Source organism: Callithrix jacchus, chromosome 10 (genome assembly GCF_049354715.1).
Source record: "Callithrix jacchus isolate 240 chromosome 10, calJac240_pri, whole genome shotgun sequence".
In the NCBI taxonomy this organism is placed as follows: Eukaryota; Metazoa; Chordata; class Mammalia; order Primates; family Cebidae; genus Callithrix; species Callithrix jacchus.
The window spans coordinates 123445401-123466742 of record NC_133511.1 but is presented as its reverse complement, the minus strand read 5'-3'; the positions used below and the strand labels follow the sequence as shown (position 1 = coordinate 123466742).

The 21342-nt window shown below is 50.0% G+C and overlaps 2 protein-coding genes across 13 annotated transcripts in view; one reads left to right on the top strand and one right to left on the bottom strand.

Annotated features, from left to right (window-relative positions):
* The first annotated feature begins 10908 nt into the window (after positions 1-10908).
* Positions 10909-20523, top strand: SLC29A2 (solute carrier family 29 member 2). 12 transcript variants are annotated; one of them, XR_013523499.1, is made up of 13 exons: positions 10909-11126; positions 11376-11457; positions 12828-12991; positions 13181-13320; positions 13721-13855; positions 14529-14626; positions 14848-14932; positions 15800-15936; positions 16139-16244; positions 16349-16434; positions 18326-18521; positions 19040-19162; positions 19494-20523. XR_013523499.1 is itself a non-coding variant. In XM_078341463.1 (13 exons), exons 1-12 carry the CDS (start codon positions 11098-11100, stop codon positions 19134-19136), a joined length of 1359 nt encoding a protein of 452 aa, XP_078197589.1. In that variant the 5' UTR covers positions 10909-11097; the 3' UTR covers positions 19137-19162; positions 19494-20523. The 12 variants fall into 12 exon arrangements, 10 of the variants coding, with proteins under 10 accessions (XP_078197589.1, XP_078197588.1, XP_009006761.1 ...); XR_013523498.1 differs by having other exon boundaries at positions 19037-19162; XM_078341463.1 differs by having other exon boundaries at positions 18322-18521.
* Positions 17001-21342, bottom strand: part of LOC118145537 (uncharacterized) — a 22543-nt gene continuing 18201 nt past the window's right edge. The window contains exon 2 of the mRNA XM_035263401.3: positions 17001-20044. Coding sequence (XP_035119292.1) covers positions 19899-20044 — 146 coding nt within the window. The 3' untranslated portion in view covers positions 17001-19898. The remainder of the gene's footprint in view (positions 20045-21342) is intronic.

The window sequence follows — 21342 nt, the reverse complement described above, 5'->3', positions numbered from 1 at the left end:
TCCCACCAAAGAAGAAGAGAAAGGCTTCTGGTGGGTAGCAAGCATTCTCCACCACAGAAGAAAAACCACGGGGTCCTGCCTAATGAAACTTGGGTATGGGACAGGAACAGGCCATTCGAAAACACCTTTCTTAGGAAGGGGCATTTCAGGAGGAATCAGAGTTACTCACACAGAGGTGACACCCTCCTCTTGGCCTTGAGAACAAAAAACCTGGAATATTTCAGGAACCAAAAGGGCTGGCACAGCGGGGACCTGATGCACTAAGGGAAGAGGAGCTGGCGATGGTGCTGAGGAGAGGGCAGGAGCCTACTCAGGTGGGTTCTTGCAGGCTGTAAATTGATCCAGCTCTAGCTGGGAGTATGGTCGGAAGCCATCCAAAATCGTAAGCAGAAAATTGATATCATCCAATTTTCATTTTTAAATGATCACTTTGGCTGCCAGTGCCTAGATCTTGGCACTCCCCCCCCCCCGCCCTTAACCTTTCTCTCTCTCTTTCTTTTTATTGAGATGGAGTCTCACTCTGTTACCCAGTCTGGAGTGCAGTGGCTTGAACTTGGCTCACTGCAACCTCTGCCGCCTGGGTTCAAGCAATTCTCATGCCTCAGCCTCCCAGGTAGCTGGGACTACAGGCACGTGTCACCACGCCCAGCTAATTTATTTTTATTTTTAGTAGAGACAGGATTTCACCATGTCGGCCAGGCTAGTCTTGAACTCCTGACCTCAAGTGATCTGCCTGCCTCAGCCTCCCAAAGGGTTGGGATTGCAGGCGTGAGCCACCGTGCCCAGCAGAGATACTCCTTACTCCAGGAGATAGAGCTTAGTGCCATCCTCCTGTGACTGTAGGCTGGACTCAGCAACTAGCCTCCGAAGAATAAAGTATGTAAATGACAAACAGTAACTTTATACTAGAGAAACTTGGCAAATGTGACTTAACCAGGTAACCAAAGTCCATATCAAGAATATCTGCATAGGCCAGGCGCAGTGGCTTATGCCTGGAATCCCAGCACTTTGAGAGGCCAAGGTGGGCAGATTGCTTGAGCTCAGGAGTTTGAGAAACCCCATCTCAAAAAATCAGCCGGGCATAGTGGCATGCACCTGTGGTCCCAGCTACTTAGGAGGCTGAGGTAGGAGGTTGGCTTGAGCCTGGGAAGTGGAGGTTGCAGTGAGCTGAGATCACACCACGGCACTCCAGCCTGAGTGACAAAGTGAGACCCCCCCCACCTCAAAAAAAAATCTGCTTAGAAAAACTACCATTATCAAAGTCAAGTGACGAACTAAGAAAAAATTCACAACTCACGTGACACACAAACGTTTAGTTTTCCCAAAATAAAGACCTCCTGCCTTTCACTATTAAGAAGGAAGAAAAAGACCAACCACCCAGTAGAAAAATGGGCAAAAAACATAAAGTTCTCAGAAAAAGAGGCTTTTTAATAGATTAGCTTGAACCATATACAGCTGCCAATATTGACTTCTGACTTATGAAACTGACAACTTCATATGATTTAACTATTAAAAGTTGCTAAACCACAACAAAAAGTTAAATGCCAATTAAAACTATACTGATACAGTTTTCCACCTGCAGTACAGTTAAGAACGAAACATTAACAGCATCCTGCTGGCTGGATAGCAGGCAGCAGCCTGTGTAGCTGGCGGAAATGTGAACTGGTGCAATCGCTGTAGAGAGCCATTTAGCAGCATCTATTAAAATTATAGGTGTAAAAAGAATTATAGGTGTACATATCCTCAAAAGCATTTCCACTTCCGAGAATTTCACCTACAGATAAATTCCCAAAGGTTATTGCACCATTATTTATAATAACAGAGGAATGGAAATAATCTATTTTATTTTTTTTTATTGTTTTGGTTTCTTGTTTATTTTATGCTTTCTTTCTTTTTTTTTTTTTTGTATTTTTTTCTAGTTTGGAAACAATCTAATCTAAATGTCCAATAAGGGACTACCTTTTTTTTTTTTTAGGAGATGAGGTCTCACTATGTTGACCAGGCTGGTCTCGAACTCCTGGCCTCAAGAGATCCTCCCATCTCGGCCTCCCAAAGTATTGGGATTACAGGCATGAGCCACCATGCACAGCCAATAGTGGACTAATTTAAAACATTTTGGTTTAGCTATACAATGAACAACTATGCAGATAGTACATAAAAACAAGTATAAGGAATCAGGTAATATGATTCAGAGAAACTGCTCCTGGTATAGTGAAACTAAAATACTGGGCAAAATGTGAAAATATCTTTCTGACAAATGGTTAAATAGGAAAAGTAGGAGAAATTCTTACTTCATAAACTTTTTTTCATAGACAGCTTCGAACTTACAGAAAGATAGAATAGCACAATGAACACTCATAAACCTACAACCTAGGTGGCAACTGTTGATATTTTGCAACATTTTTCCGTCTATATGAAAAAATATAAAAACGCATAATTACATATAAAATACATATAATACAGAAAGTAAAGACCAAATAATCATGATGATTTCAACCCTAATTACTTACCATACATGCTGAATACTTTCTTAAATTACCAATATTCAGAGATAAGAGTTGGTGTCGTGCGGCCAACTGCTTCCAGCAGTGGCAAAGAGGGTTGGTTTTTTATTTTGTTTTGTTTTTGCTTGTTTGCTTTTTATTCCTTTTTATTGTTTTTTTGAGACAGAGTCTAACTCTGTTACCCAGGCTGGAGTGCAGTGGTGCACTCTCAGCTCACTGCAACCTCCACTTCCCGGGCTCAAGCAATTCTCCTGACTCAGCCTCCTGAGTAGCTGGGACCACAGACATGCGCCATCACACCCGGCTAATTTTTGTATTTTTAGCAAAGATGGGGTTTCACCACCTTGGCCAGGCTGGCCTCGAACTTGTGGCCTCAAGTGATATGCCTACCTTAGCCTCTCAAAGTGCTGGGATTACAGGAGTGAGCCACTGTGCCTGGCCTGTTTTTTATTTCTTTTAAAATTATCATCATGGATTCATGGACTTTTATAGAGTCAACATATTTGCTCAATTTGAATCATTTTTTTTTAAAGGGCTCCCATGAGATTTCCCAACCACAAGTCTGTTCTCACATGAGTTGGGAGCTAATGAGATTTTGTGGCTCACCTAAGAAAAAGTTAGCAGCAGGCGACTCAGCAAGTCACTGCATTGTTCATTGACAACACTTGGCCATCAAGGATCTTCAGAAATCAGCTTTCTTATTTTAAAAAATTGCCTTCTCAGCTTTCTTATAAAAAAATTAGAAAATACTACAAATCAATGAATGTTTTCCCACATTCTTAGTAGATTGAACCATGGGAAGTTGACATTTTTGTGGATTAAAAAGCAATTTGATAAAGAGCATCTACAAAAAAACTACAGCTAACAATATACTTTATAGTGACAAACTTGAATCTTTCCCACTAAGATCAGGGACAATCCAAAAATGTCCCCTCGCCACTGCTTTTCAACAACCTACTGGAAGTTCTAGCCAACACAATAAGTTAAGAAAAGGAAATAAAAGGCATACAGATGGGGAAAGAAGAAATAAAGCTGTCTTTGTTTGCACATGACATAATTTTCTATGTAGGAAACTTGAAAGAATCAAAAAAGCTTCTGAAACTAATAAGCATAATTAGTTAGAACTAATAAGCTATAATTAGTTATTAACTAATAACTAATTATAGCAAGGCTGGAGGATACAGGTTAATTTCAAAAGCCAATCATTTTCTCATATATAGCAATGAATAAGCAAATTTAAAGCACATTATAACTTCCATTAGCATCTCAGAAATGGAAATACTTAGGTGTAATAAATATAACAAACTATGCAAGATCTATATGAGGAAAACTACAGGACTCTGATGAAAGATATCAAAGAAGAATGAAATAAATGGAGAGGTCTGGGACTGGTGGCTCATGCCTATGATTCCAGCACTTTGGGAGGCCAAGGTGGGAGGATCACTTGAGTCCAAGAGTTTGGGACCAGCCTGGGCAACAGAGCGAGACTTCAGCTCTGCAAAAAATTAAAAGCTTAGCTGGGTGTGGTGGCACATGCCTATGGTTCCAGCTACTCAGGAGGCTGAGGTGGGAGGATCACCTGAGCCCAGGAGGGCGAGTCTACAGTCAGCTGTCACCGCACCATTGCACTCTAGCCTGGGCAACAGAGTGAAACCTTGTCTCAAAATAAATAAAATAAAATAAAATGGAGAGATAGTCCATGTTCATGGATAGGAAAGCTCCATATTGTTAAGATATCTCCCTTCCCAACTTGATCTATAGAATCAGTGTGATTCTAACCAAAATCCCAGGAAATTATTTTGTGGATATTGACAAACTGATTCTAAAGCTTAGATGAAGTGTCAAAAGACTCAGAATAACCAACACGATATAGAAAAAGAACAAAGTCAGAGAACAGACACTACCCAACTTAAATACTTAATGTAGTGGCCAGGCGCAGTGGCTCACTCCTGTTATCCCAGCACTTTGGGAGGCAGAGGAGGGAGGTCAGGAGTTCAAGACCAGCCTGACCACTATGGTGAACCCTATCTCTACTAAGAATACAAAAAGTAGTTGGGTGTGGTGGTGCACACCTGTAGTCCCAGCTACTCAGGAGGCTGGGGCAGGAGAATCGTTTGAACCTGGGACGCAGAGGTTGCAGTGAGCCGAGACTGCACCACTGCACTCCAGCCTGAGAGATTGAGCAAGACTGTCTCAAAAAAAAAAAAAATATATATATATATATATGGCTACAGTAATCAAGACAGTGTGCTGTGATAGTGAAAGAACAGACAAATCTATTTATTTGTCTGTTCTTTCACTAAATAGATCAAATGAAACAGAATTGAGAGCCCAGAAATAGAGCCACATAAATATAGACAACAAAGCGAAGACATTCTTTTCAACTAATAGTGCTGGAACAACTGGACATCCACGTGCAAAAAATGAATCTAGACACAGACATTCACAAATGTTAGCTCAAAATTGATCATGTGCCAACCTGGCCAATATGGCGAAACCCCATCTCTACTGAAAATGCAAAAGTTAGCCAGGTATGGTGGCACGCACATGTAGTCCCAGCTACTTGGGAGACTGAGGCAGGAGAATCACTTGAACCCTAGAAGTGGAGGTTGCAGTGAGCCAAGATTGTGACACTGCACTCCAGCCTGGGCGACAGAGCGAGTCTTGTCTCAAAAAAAAAAAAGTTGGTCATGTAAAATGCAAAGCTATATAAAATGTCTAAGCTGTACGTACTATATAAAACTTCTAGAAGATAGCATAGGAGAAAATCTAGATCATCTTGGGTATAGTGATAACTTTGCAGATACAACTCCAAAGGCACAGTGCCTGAAATAAGTAGTATAGGTTGGATTCATTCAAATTAAAACGTTCTCCTCTGCAAAAGACACCGTTGAGAGAATGAAGAGACAAGCCACGGACTGGAATAAAATATTTTCCATTTGATAAGAGACTGTTATCCAAAATATACAAAAAAGGGGTAGGCATGGTGGCTCACACTTGTAATCCCAACACTTTGGGAGGCCAAGGCGGGCAGATCACGAGGTCAGGAGTTCGAGACCGTCTTGGCCAACATAGTGAAACCCTGTCTCTACTAAAAAACAAAAATTAGCTGGGTGTGGGGGCCTGAGCCTATAGTCCCAGCTACTGAGGAGGCTGAGGCAGGAGAATTGCTTGAAGCCAGGAGGCGGAGGTTGCAGTGAGCCGAGATCACGCCGCTGCACTCCAGCCTGGTGCCTGGCGAAAGAGGATTCTGTCTCAAAAATAAATAAAACATACATACATACATAAAACAAGATATCATTGCATACTTATTAGAATGGCTAAACTCAAACACAACACCAGGCCCACAAAAATGTGAAGCACCAGGAATTGTTTCATTGTTGGTGGAGATAAAAAATGGGAGAGGAACTTTGGAAGACAGTTTGGCAGTTTCTTACCAACTAAACAGTCTTACCATATGATCTAGCAATGGCGCTCCTGTGTATTTAACCCAAATAAATTGAAAAGTTATGTCCACACAAAAACCTACACACAATTGCGTATAGAATCTTTATTTGTGATCACCAAAACATGGAAGCAACCAAGATGTCCTGAAATAGGTAAATGGATAAACGAACTGTGGCAATTCATACAATGGAGTATTATTTAGCAATAAAAATAAATGAGTTGTCTGGGCACAGCGGCTCCTGCCTGTAATCCCAGCACTTCGGGAGTCGAGGCAGGAGGCTTACTTGAGGCCAGGAGTTTGAGACCAGCCTAGCCAGCATGGCAAAACGCTGTCTCTGCTAAAAATACAAAAATTAGCCGGGCATGGTAGCAAGCACCTGTAAGCCCAGCTACTTGGGAGGCTGAGGCAGGAGAATCACTTGAACCTGGGAGGTGGAGGTTGCAGTGAGTCAAGATTGTGCCACTGCACTCCAGTCTAGGCGACAAGAGTGAAACTCCATCTCAAAAAGTTTAAAACATTAAAAAATTAAAAAAAAATGAGTTATCATGCCATGAAAAGACATGGAGGAACCTTAAACACACATATAAGTGAAAGAAGCCAGGCTGGGTGCAGTGGTTCACACCTGTAATCTCAGCAGTTTGGGAGGTTGAGGCAGGTGGATCACTTGAGGTCAGGAGTTGGAGACCAGCCTGGCCAACATGGTGAAACCCCATTTCTACTAAAAACACAAAATTAGCTGGGTGTGGGAGCTCACACCTATAATCCCACTTACTTGGGGGTCTAAGGCAGGACAACCGCTTGAACCCGGGAGGTGGAAGTTGCAGCGAGCCAAGATCATGCCACTGTACTCCAGCCTGGGCAACAGAGTGAGACACTGTCTCAAAAAAAAAAAAAAGTGACAAAAGTCTGTGGGCGAAGGCCCTCTGAGAAGAGAACTCTGCTCTTTAGGCCTTTCAGAGGTGGGCAGAGCTCGGGAACCGGTTTCTATGGACAGGGGATGCGTTGCTAAGGGACGGAAGGGTGGATGCGGGGCGAGTAACCCGTGGAGCCGGAAGAGAGAGGAAAGGAGATGAGGGGTAGAGATGGGGTTTCATCATGTTGGCCAGGCTGGTCTCGAACTTCTGACCTCAAGTGATCTGCCTGCCTTGGCCTCCCAAAGTGCTGGGATTACAGGTGTGAGCCACCATACCCAGCCTGATGGCATTTTGAAGAATCAATATTTGAGGAATGAGGAGGAAGCTTTGGGGCAGGCAAACTAGGGGGGTGTATAGAGCAGTAACCCAAAGGATGGTAAGTGACAACCCGAAGGTCTGAAGAAGGGTGCTGGGAATGGAAATCAAAGCAAGGGTACCAAAGGGATTTACTGACTGACAATGGCAGAAAAAATCTTAAAGAAGTTAGATGTCCTTGCTAAGCAAGCAGAGATAATCTTGGCCAGAAGAGCAAAGATAAAGAGGTTTCAGAATGAAGGAAGAAAAACAACTATGGCTATACCCCTGACATTTGATTTTCAGTTGGAATTTGAAAAGGATAATGCTACCTCCACATCTAAGGAAATATCAAAGATCAGAGAAGACAAGTCATGTGGCATTACAAAATCAAAAATGTAACTATCATAATTACCTTAAATTTTGAGACAGGGTGTCACTCTTACGGCTTAGGCTAGAGTGTCATGGTGCAAACATAGCTCACTGCAGCCTCAACTTCCCAGGTTTAGGTGATTCTCCCACCTCGGCCTCCCGGGTAGCTGAGACTACAGGCACACACCACCATGTCCAGCTAATTTTTTTGTATTTTTAATCTACATGGGTTTTGCCATGTTGCCCAGGCTGGTCTTGAACTTCTGGCCTCAAGAGATCTACCTTCCTTGGTTTCCCAAAGTACTAGGATTACAGGCATGAGCCACCACACCTGGCCCAGTTCAGAGTTTTAAAACATTACTTTACTTATATTTGTCTTAGATTATGCAATATATATTAAATGAAAGTTGTATGGCAAAAAAAAAAAAAGCCTGTTAGAATGGCTGCATACTGTATGATTCCAATTTTATGACATTTTGGGAAAGGCAAAACCGTAGAGACAATAAAAAGATCAGTGGTTCAGGAGATGGAGGGAAGGGATAATGAATAGGTAAAGCCCAAGGGACTTTTAGGGAGGTGAAATTATTCTGTACGGTAGAAATTATTCTGTGACATTATGCATTTGTCAAAACCCATAGAATGTACAACGCCAAGAGTGAATCTTGACTGTAGCTTATGGACTTTAGAGTTGTTAATAATAATGTATCAATATTGGTGCATTAATTGTAACAAATACACCATATCAATGCAAGATGTTCATAACATTACCTTAATTTGATCTTTACACATTATATGAATATATTAAATTACCACATACACCCTAAAAATATGTACATCTATTATGCATCAATAAAATAAATAAATAAAAATAAAATTTTAAACATAAATGATTTAAAAAGTTTTTTTAAAGAAGAAAAGAGGCCAGGCGAGGTGGCTCATGCTCGTAATCTCAGCACTTTGAGAGGCTGAGGCGGGAGGATCACCTGAGGTCAGGAGTTCGAGAACAGCTTGACCAACATGGAGAAACCCTATCTCTACTAAAAATACAAAATTAGCCAGGCGTGGTGGTGCACACCTGTAATCCCAGCTACTCAGGAGGCTGAGGCAGGAGAATCACTTGAACCTAGGAGGTGAAGGTTGAGGTGAGCCCAAATTGCGCCATTGCACTCCAGCCTGGGCAACAAGAGCAAAACTCCATCTCAAAAAAAAAAAAAAAAAAAGAAAGAAAGAAAAAGAAAATCCTGGCAAACTAGTGGTCTCTGAGTGGCCAGTCTCACTGCATGCTTGTATCGCACACGCGTTTGCAGCCGTGGATTCACTGCAGTTTTATAAAGAGGGCAAGCATCTGACAGCTTCATGTACCATCAATATGAACACATTCATACATATTGTGTCCTTACTAAATAATTTCCTTTATGACTCCTCTGCAGTACAATCAGGATATTATATCGACATCAAATGTTTTTGTGTATAAGTAGGTTTTGCTCTATATGAATTGCATTGCAGGATAGTAACAAAATATTTATTACAAGGATGATGAAATTCGCCCCAGCTGACTGCCTGTCCTTTGAAATGAAATCTCAACTCCTTACTCAGCCCTCAGGCTTGCCATAACCAGCCTGGCTGCTGTAGAGACTCTGTCCCCTCCTCCCACCAATGCCGGCCAATGGAATCTATTTGTATGTCCCAGAATGTGTCAGCACTCTCTTGTCCCTTGTCTTGGGACAGGCTGTTCTCTCCCTGAAATGCCCTCATCCTCTCCCTTCACTGTCTCAACAAATACAGTGCTCCCCAACCTCCATTCTTCAAGTCCTTCCTTCACAACCTGTGCCATAGGGGGCTGCCCCAGCGTCCTCACTTGGTTTTCTTTAAATGACTCATTTTCCATAAATAAATTGATTTTTCAAAGAAAAGTTGATATGATCATAAATAGGAAACTAGTCTGAGTAACCCTGAAAATACAGTTGCCATAAAAATAATATAAGGAAAATACAAGTTAATAACTTTTGATAGAATTGTCAGCAGTTGCCCTGAGGCTGAGGGATAGGGATGGGGGTGGGCAGATTAAGAAATGTTAGCAACCTGTTAACACCCTTGACATATTCAGAAGCTTGAAAGAATAACTTTCTTTTCTAGCCTGATTTCATGCTGTCCTTGTTCTCCCTAAAATCACCTGCATGTTACTACAACCCATTTATCACTCAGTGGCGCTAGAGGCTGCCGGTAAACCAGTGGACCAGACAAGCACAGTCTTTGCCCTTCCAGACTCACAGTCGGCTGGTGGAAAAACACAAACAACCTGGGAATGGCTATAAAATGTCATTGCTTAAGAAAATAGTTTGTGGCTGGAAGCGGAGGCTCACGCCTGTAATCCCAACACTTTGGGAGGCTGAGGACTGCGATCACCTGAGGTCACAAGTTCAAGACCAGCCCGGCCAGAAGACGAGTTCTAGACTAGCCTGGCCATCTCTTTAGTAGAGGTGGTGAAACCCCGTCTCTACTAAAAATACAAAAATTAGCTGGGCGTAGTGGCGCGTGTCTAGTCACAGCTACTCGGGAGGCTAAGGCACCTGCACCGCTTGAACTTGCCTGAGAGGCGGAGGTAGAGATGGCGCCACTGCATTTCCGCCTGGGCGACAGAGCCAGACTCCGGGGGGAGGGGGGGGAATGAAAGAAAGAAAGAAAGAAAGAGAAAATAGTTTGCGATTTAGGGCCTCTCACTTCTCCAGCGTCCCGGATACGCCCGGGATTGTAGAGAACCCGCACCTATTCGAAGATCATAAGAGTAGGAGCAAATTAATGATTTCTAATCTTTTCAAAGCTTTTTTTTTTTTAAACAGAAAAAAAAAGTGGGGAGTGGGTGCATCTCACTATATTTAATGCGATGTGGCGTGGGACCGCCGAAAGTAATGCTGTTTTTTCCAGGCACTCCCGGGGACCCAGCTAGGCGAAGCCCGCCAGGACTGCGGGCGAACCGCGGCGGCTCCGGCCGGGCTCGGGTTACACTCTAGGAGGGGCTCCGCAGCGGCTCCCTAGTTAGGGGTCTCCCCCGTGCGCTCCGGCGTTAGGGGTCGCAGGAGCGGCTCTGGCATCATCTAGGAGCTGGCGAAGAGGGAAGAGTCCCGCGCCAGGGCTGCCCCCAAAGAGCTCTCAGCGGGGGGTGGGGGTGAGGTTACTCCCTGCCCCTCCCGCCGCCTTCCCCTCCCCCGCAGGGATCCGGGACCCGCGCCCGCGGAGGGGACCGGGGCTGCGGGGAGGGGCTGTGCCGGCAGGGAGGTGGGGCGGGGCCCGAGCCGGAGTCCTGAGTCCCTGCGGCGGGTGGGGGATGGAGACAGGGGTGGCGCGACCCTCTGTCCCCGCCCCGGGGGCGGAGCCCAGGTCCCAGCCTGCGGAGCACCAGACTAACCGAAATCCGCCCGGGGCTCCCTGCGCGGCTCCCGCCGCCCCGCACCGAGATTTGGTGAGACCCGCCCCCCGGCCCCGGGTCCTGCGGCCCTCGGCACCTGCGCAGGTGCAGGTGCGGCTTCCCCGCCCCTTTCACCCAGGCGCACCTGCAGCGGCGGCCATGGCACGAGGAGACGCCCCGCGGGACAGGTGAGTGGGCTGGGGTGGGTACGGACTGGGACCCGAGTGGCCAGGGGCGTTGCAGACCGGATCCCTGGAAGCGCTCCGAGGCTCAAAGAAGACCGGATCGAACTACAATTCCCATCAGCCGACTCCCTCGGCCGCCGGAGCCGGGGTGATGGGGGTTGTAGTCCGCTCCGGAGGGGGCGGCCTGGGAGGCGGGAGGGCCCGCGGAGGCGGGTGCGTCCTCGGGGTGACCTTCCCCACCGATCCCCACAGCTACCACCTGGTCGGGATCAGCTTCTTTATCCTGGGTCTGGGCACCCTTCTTCCCTGGAACTTCTTCATTACCGCCATCCCGGTGAGACTCGCGGTGGAGTGGCAGCCCGTGGCCACAGCCAGCACCCCTCCCTCCCTCCCGCCCTTTAGGATGAGGTTTATACGGGCGCTTCACCGCGCGCCTGTGACCCCTCTTGTGCTCATTGTGTACTGAAGCTCGGAGCCTCAGAGAGGGGAATGCTTCCCCAATGGCTAGGAAAGCAGAAATTCAGGAATGCCCGCATCGCAGAGGAGCAAGGCCACCAGCCCACGGGGTCTGGCACGAGCCAAGGCGCTGCCTGCTTACTTCCTCTATGTGTTGCTATTCCTGAGTCAGTCACCCCAAAAGTCGGTTACTGAACCTTTGATTTTCTTTGAAATACCATGAATAACATTCATTCATTCATTCAACAAACTGTACACCTACTGTGGAGCAGGCACTGGGGACACAGGAGGAAACAGCAGGGAGGCTCTTCAGGAAAGGCAGGAATGTAGGGTTTGCATTGTCTTTGGGACCGGGTAATTCATCTGTATTCATTGCAACAAAGATGCCTCTTGGGTACCTGGCTCTGTGCTGGGACTTGGAAACCCAGAGACGAATCAGCCCCTGGTCTTGTGAGCAAGAGGGGGCCAAAGAGCTATTAGTAATGTAACATGATTCGTGCCATCCCAGGCTTGCAGGGGGTCCCCAGGGGTGGGAGAAAGTTCCTTCGGCTTTGTGGAAGAGATTTGTAAGTTGGGAGTAGGGCTGGCAGAGTGCATAAGGAGGGGTGTGGCCTTGAGGGCATTCCAGGCAGCGGTGACAGCCATGCCAAGGCAGACAGGCAAGAGAGAGCCAGCCTGTTGAGAGAGAGATCCAGAGCCAGGACTGCCTGGAGCTTAGCAGGATGGAGCAGAAGATGAGGTACAAAGGGAGATTGGGATCTGATTCTGAAGGGCTATTTTATGTGGGCCTTTGCCCTGCAGGCATCGGGGAGGCATGGAGCACGGTATTGAGGTTAAGCAGAGGAATGGCAGGCTATGTGCTCTAGAGAGAATGCAGTTGGTCAGCACCTAGGCCAGAGCCCGGCTGACGTAGGTGCACAGTAAATACCCGTGGAATGAATGAATCTAGCAGCTGCTGCAGGAGTAGAGGTGGGGGCTGGAACCAGGGCACTGAAGAGGAGTGGCCGTCCAAGGCCGGATCAAGGCTTGTGTTGGGGTCTCCTAATACTTGGGATCTGTCCCAGACTTCAGTATTCAACTTAGCACATATTCATGAAGGGAGCTCTGACTGTGTGCTGCTGGGTGCTGGGGACAGAACAAGGACTTGGCAGACAAGCCCCAGCAGACATTAGGAAGCCATAAGTGACGGGGAAGGTGGTGGGGGAATGCTGAGAGGTGCTGACCCTCCATCACCTCCCCACCTGGCAGTACTTCCAGGCGAGACTGGCAGGAGACAGCAATAGCACAGCCAGGACCCTGAGCACCAACCACACGGCCCCCGAGGACGCCTTCAACTTCAACAACTGGGTGACGCTGTTGTCCCAGCTGCCCCTGCTGCTCTTCACCCTTCTCAACTCCTTCCTGTACCAATGGTGAGAGGCCTGCCCTGGCTCCTGTGCCCCCTGCCGAGGCAGCTTCATTTGGGCCCAGGAAGGCCTCCACACCCCTGACTCCCACCCCTATCCCCCCCCCAGCCCTACTGTCCAGCTCCATTGCTGAACCTCCTTCCCCAACTTCCTCTGGCCTGGGCCACACTGATCCACTCTGCCCCCTCTGAGCAGCATCCCGGAGACAGTGCGCATTCTGGGCAGCCTGCTGGCGATACTGCTGCTCTTTGCCCTGACGGCAGCGTTGGTCAAGGTGGACATGAGCCCCAGACCCTTCTTCTCCATCACCATGGCCTCCGTCTGCTTCATCAACTGTGAGCATCTCTGCCCCATCCCCAGCCAGCCCATGCAGGGCTTCAGCCTGGCCTCCTCATCTCTGAAAGGGCCCAGCATATCTGAGAAGGGAAGACAGCCTCATAGTTGCTCATATCCCTAGTGAAGAAACTGAGGCCCAGAGGGAGAGGAAGAGTCACTTGTCCAGGCCTCACAGTGCCCTAGGAGCAGGCCTCCTGGTCGACAGCTCCACAGACCAATGGCTGCACCTCAGAAGAGGACTGAATGGCAGGTGTTGCCCCGAGTGCCCAGAGTCCCTAGGGAAGCTCACACCTGCTCAACCTTGTCCAGAGTCCCCTGTGCATCCAGCGGACACCTCCTCCAGCAAGCCTCTGAGGCCTGCCCAGTTGAGCACCAGCCCCCATCCCTGTCCCTCCGCAGCCTTCAGTGCAGTCCTACAGGGCAGCCTCTTCGGGCAGCTGGGCATCATGCCTTCTACCTACAGCACCCTCTTCCTCAGCGGCCAGGGCCTGGCTGGGATCTTTGCTGCCCTTGCCATGCTCCTGTCCATGGCCAGTAAGTGCAATTGAGTGGCTGGAGGGCTGGGGTGGCCTCTGAGGTTTGGGGAGCAGAGAGGGCATGTGAGAGCAAGAACCTGGGTTCTGAGTGAAGATGGAGGTGAGGGGGTGATATGGAAATGGGGATTGGGTCTGGAGCTAGGGAGTGGGGCCCATGGGCCCTGGAAGTGGAGGAGGAGTAATAACCAAGTGAGGACCGGGTTAATTCAGGGCCAGGGGCAGGATTCCTGCGGCCAACACTGGCATGTGACAGCAAGTGTTGAAGTTGAAGGATGAGGGGATGGGTTTGGGATTCAGGTAGACTTGGGTTTGAATCAGCTTCAGTTCTCATTAGCTGGGGGCATTGGACAAGGCTTGTCACCTCTGTGCTAGTTTCTCCACTTGTGTGATTGTTATAGCTCCCTGCTTAGATTGTAATGAGCACGCAATACGAGAAGGCTCCTGGCACATAGTATGTGCTCAACAGAAATGATGCATAGAGAAAAGTGAGAGAAGTGTAGGGCTGCTCTGGGGCCCTGTACAAGGTTCCCAAGTCTGTCAGTGAAGGGTGGAGTGGAAGAGGCTGGGAGTGGGTCTGAGAAGTGCACAGTGGGAAATGGGACAGGAGGTGGGAGCCCTGTGGGAGCCGGCGGGACCAGGTACCTCTCTCTGCAGCTGACGTTTCTCTGCAGGTGGTGTGGACGCCCAGACATCCGCCTTGGGGTACTTCATCACGCCCTGTGTGGGCATCCTCATGTCCATTGTGTGTTACCTGAGCCTGCCTCACCTGGTAAGCCTGCTGTTGGGCTCGAGTCCCCACCTCAAAGCATCTCCGACGAGTCCTGAGTCTGAGGCCCTGAGAAAGGCCAGGGGAGGCAAAGGACACCTGGCCTCAGCCCTGACGGCTAGAGAAGATGCTGAGGGACTCCAGCCTCTAGACCAATGGTGTGGGGAGGGATCCAGACACCTCAGTCAAGCCAGGCAGGCCCAACACTTTCCTGTCCTCTGCAGAAGTTTGCCCGCTACTACCTGGCCAAGAAACCATCCCAGGCCCAAGCTCAGGAGCTGGAGACCAAAGCTGAGCTCCTCCATTCCGGTAAGCCCTGAGACCCTTCTGGGGAAGTGGGAGATGCAGGGGAAGCTAGAGCCACTTCCCCTGGGAACCAGTTCCCTCTGCAGCCGGAGCCCACCCCAGCAGCCTTGTGCAAATAGGAAGATCATGATGGGCAGCTGGGAAGGGTAAAGTTCTCCCTGCTGTTCTTCAGGCCTCTTTCCACCTCTATACAATGAGGAGGCAGTAGAGCTTCCATACCTGCAAATTTTGGATCCAAAGACCTCTGAATTTGAATCCTGGTTTCACAACATCTCAGCTATGTGCCTGAGATGAACACTTAGCCCCTGCACCCCACTGAACCTCCAAGTGTTGTAAAGCAATGGTCATGAGATAATCCATCTAAGGTGCTTCGCTCATGCCTGACCCATGCATGCGCTTCCTGGTAGCTATGCCTTTCCATCGTGAATTCCCTTCGCCTGCAGCCTGGGTTGGAGGAAGATCACTGGTTTTTTGTTTTGGTTTGGTTTTGAGGCAGGATCTCACTCTGTCTCCTGGGCTGCAGTGCAGTGGCACAATCATAGCTCACTACAACCTCAATCTTCTGGGCTCAAGTGATCCTCCTGTCTCAGCCTCCCAAGTAGCTGAGACTATAGGTGCAGGTCACCATGCCCGGCTAATTTTTGTATTTTTGTAGAGATGGGGATTCACCATGTTGCCCAGGCTGGTCTCGAACTCCTGGGCTCAAGCAATCTGCCCACCTTGGCCTACCAAAGTGTTGGGATTACAGGTGTGAGCCACCGTGCCTGGCCAAGGATCACTTGTTTTAACTGCTGGGAATTTCTCTGTAGGGCCTAGAGGTCGGGAAACCTGGGTCACAGGATGACCCTTCCCCCTCCCCGCTTGCCCCAGATGAGAAGAATGGGATTCCCAATAGTCCCCAAAGGGTAGCTCTGACCCTGGATCTTGACCTGGAGAAGGAGCCGGAACCGGAGCCAGATGAGCCCCAGGAGCCAGAAAAACCTTCAGTTTTCATTGTCTTCCAGAAGGTTTGGCTTGGATATAGCCCCCAACCACCATCCCTGGGGAAGAATGGGTCTTACATTGTCTTCCCCAAGGTCATAGGGTCATAGTGGGTCAGGGACACAGCTGGGCCAGGCCCCAAGTGTCCTGCTCCCGGAATGGGCTTCAGCCAGAGGGTGGGGCCCTGGGACTGCCCTGCTTGCTCACACCCCTGCCTCTGGCTCCCAGATCTGGCTGACGGCGCTGTGCCTTGTGTTGGTCTTCACAGTCACCCTGTCCGTCTTCCCCGCCATCACAGCCATGGTGACCAGCTCCACCAGTCCTGGGAAGTGGAGTGAGTGTAGGGGTGCAGAAGCCGACAGGGCAGGGAGCACAAAGGGAAGAGGAGGGGTGAGGGGAGTTGGGGACCACTATGAGCTGCAGCCCTTTCCCTCGCAGGTCAGTTCTTCAACCCCATCTGCTGCTTCCTCCTCTTCAATATCATGGACTGCCTGGGACGGAGCCTGACATCTTACTTCCTATGGGTAAGCACACCGGGGCTGGGTGATCTGATGTTTCAGGAAGCAGTTTGGGATCTGAGGGCTTGAAAGAGCATGGAGGGGATTTTCCAGTAGTCCAAGTGGCCTGGCAATGGAACCACTGGCCAACCACCAGGGAGCACCTGGGCCCTGGAGGTGTGCAGGCCAGGGCTTGCACTGTGAGCTCCTTGAAAGCAAAAGTCATGTCCAGCTGACCTCTGTGTCCCCAGCATCCAGCCTTCGCTGCTCAGAGAATGTTACATGGAGGTTCCTGCACCAGGTGAGGGACTGAGCAAGTCTTAGTTTTGGGGTTGGTTTTTGCCATGGTGCTGTATCTTTAAATGAAATCTTCCAAAAAGACAATAAATAAAGCAGACGAAAGAGGAACTGCTCTGATCCAAGTCAGGACAGGAGCTGATCTACTGCTTCTAATCCCACTCAGAAACCCCAGCTGCTCCCAGAGGGGTCTGTGCAACCCCCAGGGGTGCTCTGAGGAACTACGTGAGTACAGTGTAGGTGTTGTGGATGTAAGGTTTATTGCCGAGTTTAAAATGAGGAAACTGAGGCCAGTATAAGAAAATGAAAATCCAATTTATTCAGCTCCCGGGTGAGATTCCATGGTCCCGGGGAAAGGGGGCAGGAAAGTCGCGCCAACTTCCTGGGGCGTGGGGTTTTTATGGCTAGAAGGAACGAGCAACAGCTGGGCGCTCTGATGAACTCCAGGGGAGCCGGATTGAGATGGGGCAGGCTGCCATTGGTTGGCGGGTTTTCTGGTGGGAAAGCCGGCCAGGAGCCTTGCATCAGCTAGAGCCTTCCAGGGGAGCCATGCGGCAGAGCTAGGTGCCGAGTGCAGAGCCTGGTGCCGGGTGCAGAGGTGGGTGTGTCCAACCTCCTGGCGAGGCAACCAGCCTTACAGTGGAGAGCAGAAGCTAGAGCCTGGGAGAAGCAGAGGTGAGCCCCTGGCCAATCCCTGATTGCTGGGTGGCCTCTGCCCAGGCCCCAACACTGAGTCTACTCTCACTGGCTCACAGGGCAGGTCAGAAGAGGTTAGAGAGTGACAGATGGGTCTATCCTATGGGTGGGCCAGGTGTGGTGGCTCACACCTGTAATCCCAGCACTTTGGGAGGCCGAGGCAGGTAGATCACAAGGTCAGGAGTTAGAGACCAACCTGGCCCACATGATGAAACCACCTCTCTCTCTACTAAAAATATAAAAATCACCCAGGCATGGTGGCACATGCCTGTAATCCTGGCTACTTGGGAGGCTGAGGCAGAAGAATTGCTTGAACCCAGGAGGTGGAGGCTGCAGTGAGCCAAGACTGAGCCACTGCACTCCAGCCTGGGTAATAGAGCAAGATTCCGTCTCAGAAAACAAAAACAACAAAACAAAATCCTAACACTTTGGGAGGCCAAGGCAAGAGGATCGCTTGAGCTCAGGAGTTCAAAACTAGCCTGGGCAACACAGTGAGACCTTGTCTGTACATATACACCCACACACACATTTTTAATAAAAAAAAAAGGGGGGGGCGGATGCGGTGGCTCATGCCTATAATCCCAGCACTTTGGGAGGCTGAGGCGGGTGGATCGCTTGAGGTTAGGAGTTCAAGACCAGCTGGCTAACATGGTGAAGCCCCATCTACTAAAAATAGAAAAATTATCTGGGCATGGTGGTGGCAGGCACCTATAGTCCCAGCTACTCAGGAGGCTGAGGCAAGAGGATTGCTCGAACCCAGGAAGTGGACGTGCAGTGAGCTGAGATCAGGGCCACTGCACTTTAGCCTGAGAGACAGAGTGAGAGTCTATCTTGAAAACAAGGTACCCTCTGGGTGTTGTGAGATGGCCTGGAGCATAGACCTGGCTCCAGGGACCACACTGACCCCAGCCTCTGCCACAGCCAGACGAGGACAGCCGGCTGCTGCCCCTGCTGGTCTGCCTGCGCTTCTTGTTCGTGCCCCTCTTCATGCTGTGCCACGTGCCCCAGAGGTCCCGGCTGCCCATCCTCTTCCCGCAGGATGCCTACTTCATCACCTTCATGCTGCTCTTTGCCATTTCTAATGGCTACCTGGTGTCCCTCACCATGTGCCTGGCGCCCAGGTCTGGGGGAATGGGGTGGTGTGGGGGCTGAGAGTGGGGAAGTGGGTTTCTTCTCTGGGGAGGGACAGCCTTCGAGGGAGGGAGGATTCGTCCTGCTTCTGGCCAGCCCAACCCTAGCTGTTCGTGGGCCTCGCTGGCTCCCCCTGCCGGGCAAGGCCTTAACTGCAGGGGAGAGGAGAACTGGGCGAGAGAGTTACCTGCCCAGCAAAGTAGCCCAGGCACTGGTTCTCGGTCCCCCTCGATGGGCCTCAGTTTCTCCATCTGTAAAATAATGGGCTGAACTGTTATCCCTCAGGGCCCATCAGGCTCTAAAATTCTCAGTTTGAGGAGAGCTAAGGTATTATGTGTTTTTTGAGACGGAATCTTGTTCTATGGCTCAGGCTGGAGTGCAGTGGGAGTGATCTCCCCTCACTGCAACCTCTGCCTCCCAGGTTCAAGCAATTCTGCCTCAGCCTCCTGAGTAGCTGGGACTACAGGCGTGCACTGCCACACCTGGCTAATTTTTATATTTTTAGTAGAGACGGAGTCTCACGGTGTTGGCCAGGATGGTCTTGTTCTCCTGACCTTGTGATCCGCCCGCCTTGGCCTCCCAAATTGCTGAGATTACAGGCGTGAACCACCGCGCCCGGCTGAGAGCTAAGGTTTGACCAAAAACAAGGTTCATGGGCCATTTCCTCAAGGGGCAATGCAGTGGAGAATCCAGAGAGAATGAAACTGACAGGGTGGGGGCACTGTGGAAAGGGTAGGCTGTGGAATCTGGAATCCCATAATGTTGGACCCAGAGGCCCTGAGAGATGTCCTTGTCCAGCAGCTTCCTTTACATACCAGGAAACTGAGGCCCAGAAAGAAGGGGCTACTTATGGTGACACAAGGGTTGGGTCAGAGGCCCAGACTGGACGGGCAGAGGGCAGTGGAGCTGGGTCTAGGTTTGGGCCCAGTGTTTTCTAAGAGCTCCTGTTCCCGGTGTTCCAGGCAGGTGCTGCCACACGAGCGGGAGGTGGCTGGCGCCCTCATGACCTTCTTCCTGGCCCTGGGACTTTCCTGTGGAGCCTCCCTCTCCTTCCTCTTCAAGGCGCTGCTCTGAAGCAGTCCCTCCAGGATCTTTGGCAGCCTCTTCTCGAAGTCTCCTTCTGGAGCTGAGATCCAGCCCAGGGTGAATGGCAAGCTCGGCTCAGGCTTCTGCTGGGCAGGGGAGCCTGGGCCTGGGGTTGCCAGCAGGGGCCAGGAGCTGCTCTCTAACCCTTGGAGTGCTGTGGGGAAGAATTCACCCTGGGTCATTCTAACCCTCACCCAGGAATGGAGGTGACTCGCACAAGACCTCGTGGAAAGGGTGATGACCAGGGACAAGTGGGAGCAGTACACAGCTGCTCCCCACCATCAGCTCTGCCTATGTTCATCATCACCAGGAGCAGAGGCGACCAGAGGGTTCAGAGTGGGAGGTGGGGCCAGTCCAGCGCAGGAGCTCCTCATCTTCCCAGGCTTCAGCAACCCAGGGTAAAAGATGCCAGGGACATTGCGGGGACCTGGGAGGAGGAACAGGTGTTGAGGACCTGAGGGTGCTCAAAGCGCTAGGCTCAGCCTCAAGCAGTATTTTCATTGCCAACACTTACTGTCCCCTCTTTCCAGAGCCCAGCTGGGTCTGGGCCCCAGAACCGCAGCCAGCCTGCATGTGTGCACTGCACTTTACAGTTTGCAAAGCTCTTCCATACCCACTCTCTCACTGAAGCCTAATTGAGGACCTTGGAAGGAGCTGAACAAAGATTGTGCTTCCCCCATTATACAGGGGAGGAAACTGAGTCCTGGGGGAAGTGACTGGTTTGTGGTAGAGCTGGGACTCAGTCCCGTCTCCCTCCTCCCTGTAGGTGCTGTTCTTCCTGCCCAACACCTGTTTTTCTTTTCCTTAAGGGGTTCGGGGCAGGAGCCCTGGGCTCTCACTCTCCTTTTTGCTGTTTCTCCTTCTGTGGACCCTGCTCCTGGGTCTAATAACAACCCCATTTATTTGTATAATGCGTTCACCAAGTTTTTATTTCTGAAGTGCCGTTGGCTCTATTGGCCTCAATGACTCGGGTGGGGTCAGAAAGACTGTACCCCCTTGACAGGTGGGATGACTGAGGCCCCGGGAAGGGCAGGGATTGGTGAGCATCTCTGTGCTGGGTCCTCTGGACCACATGATAGCTGGGGGGTGCTGACCTGCAAGGAACCCGGAGCTCCTGGGCAGAACACTTGGTTGGATGGACAACTGTTGCTCTCCCCCACCCCGCGCCATGAGCCCCTGGGCTCTCACTGGCATCCTCTGCCTCCCCAGGGTTGTTCCTCCTCAGAAATCTAGCTTTAGTGAGGCAGTTGGCCTGGGCAGGGCTTTGGCGGCCCCACCAATTCTGAAGTCAGAGGGTGGAAAGGCCTGCTTCACCACACGCCTGGCTACCCTGCCCGTCCCAGACAAAAGCAAGGCTTTTCTGCCCACCTGCCTTTGTGAACATCCACCGAGCACCTATTAGACAGGTGCTCAGCACACGGTACCTGCTCAGAAGCCAGGGGCTCTTTCGGCATCAAAGAGGAAGATAGGCAAGATATGACCTTGGTTGCTGAAATAAGCCACAGGGCAGACCCCAAGTAAGGATTCATTCCTTTCAGCACTGTTCACAGACAGCTGCCCCAGACTAGGCCCTGCCTGGTCTGAAGACCCTGAAACACAGGGAGAGACAGTCCCCACTCCCAAGGCCATGGAAGCCAGATGTAACTTGTGATACGGCTTATAAGGGTCCTGCAGAAGCATGTCGAGGGAGCTGCTGATTCCACCTGAGAATTCAGGGCAGGATTT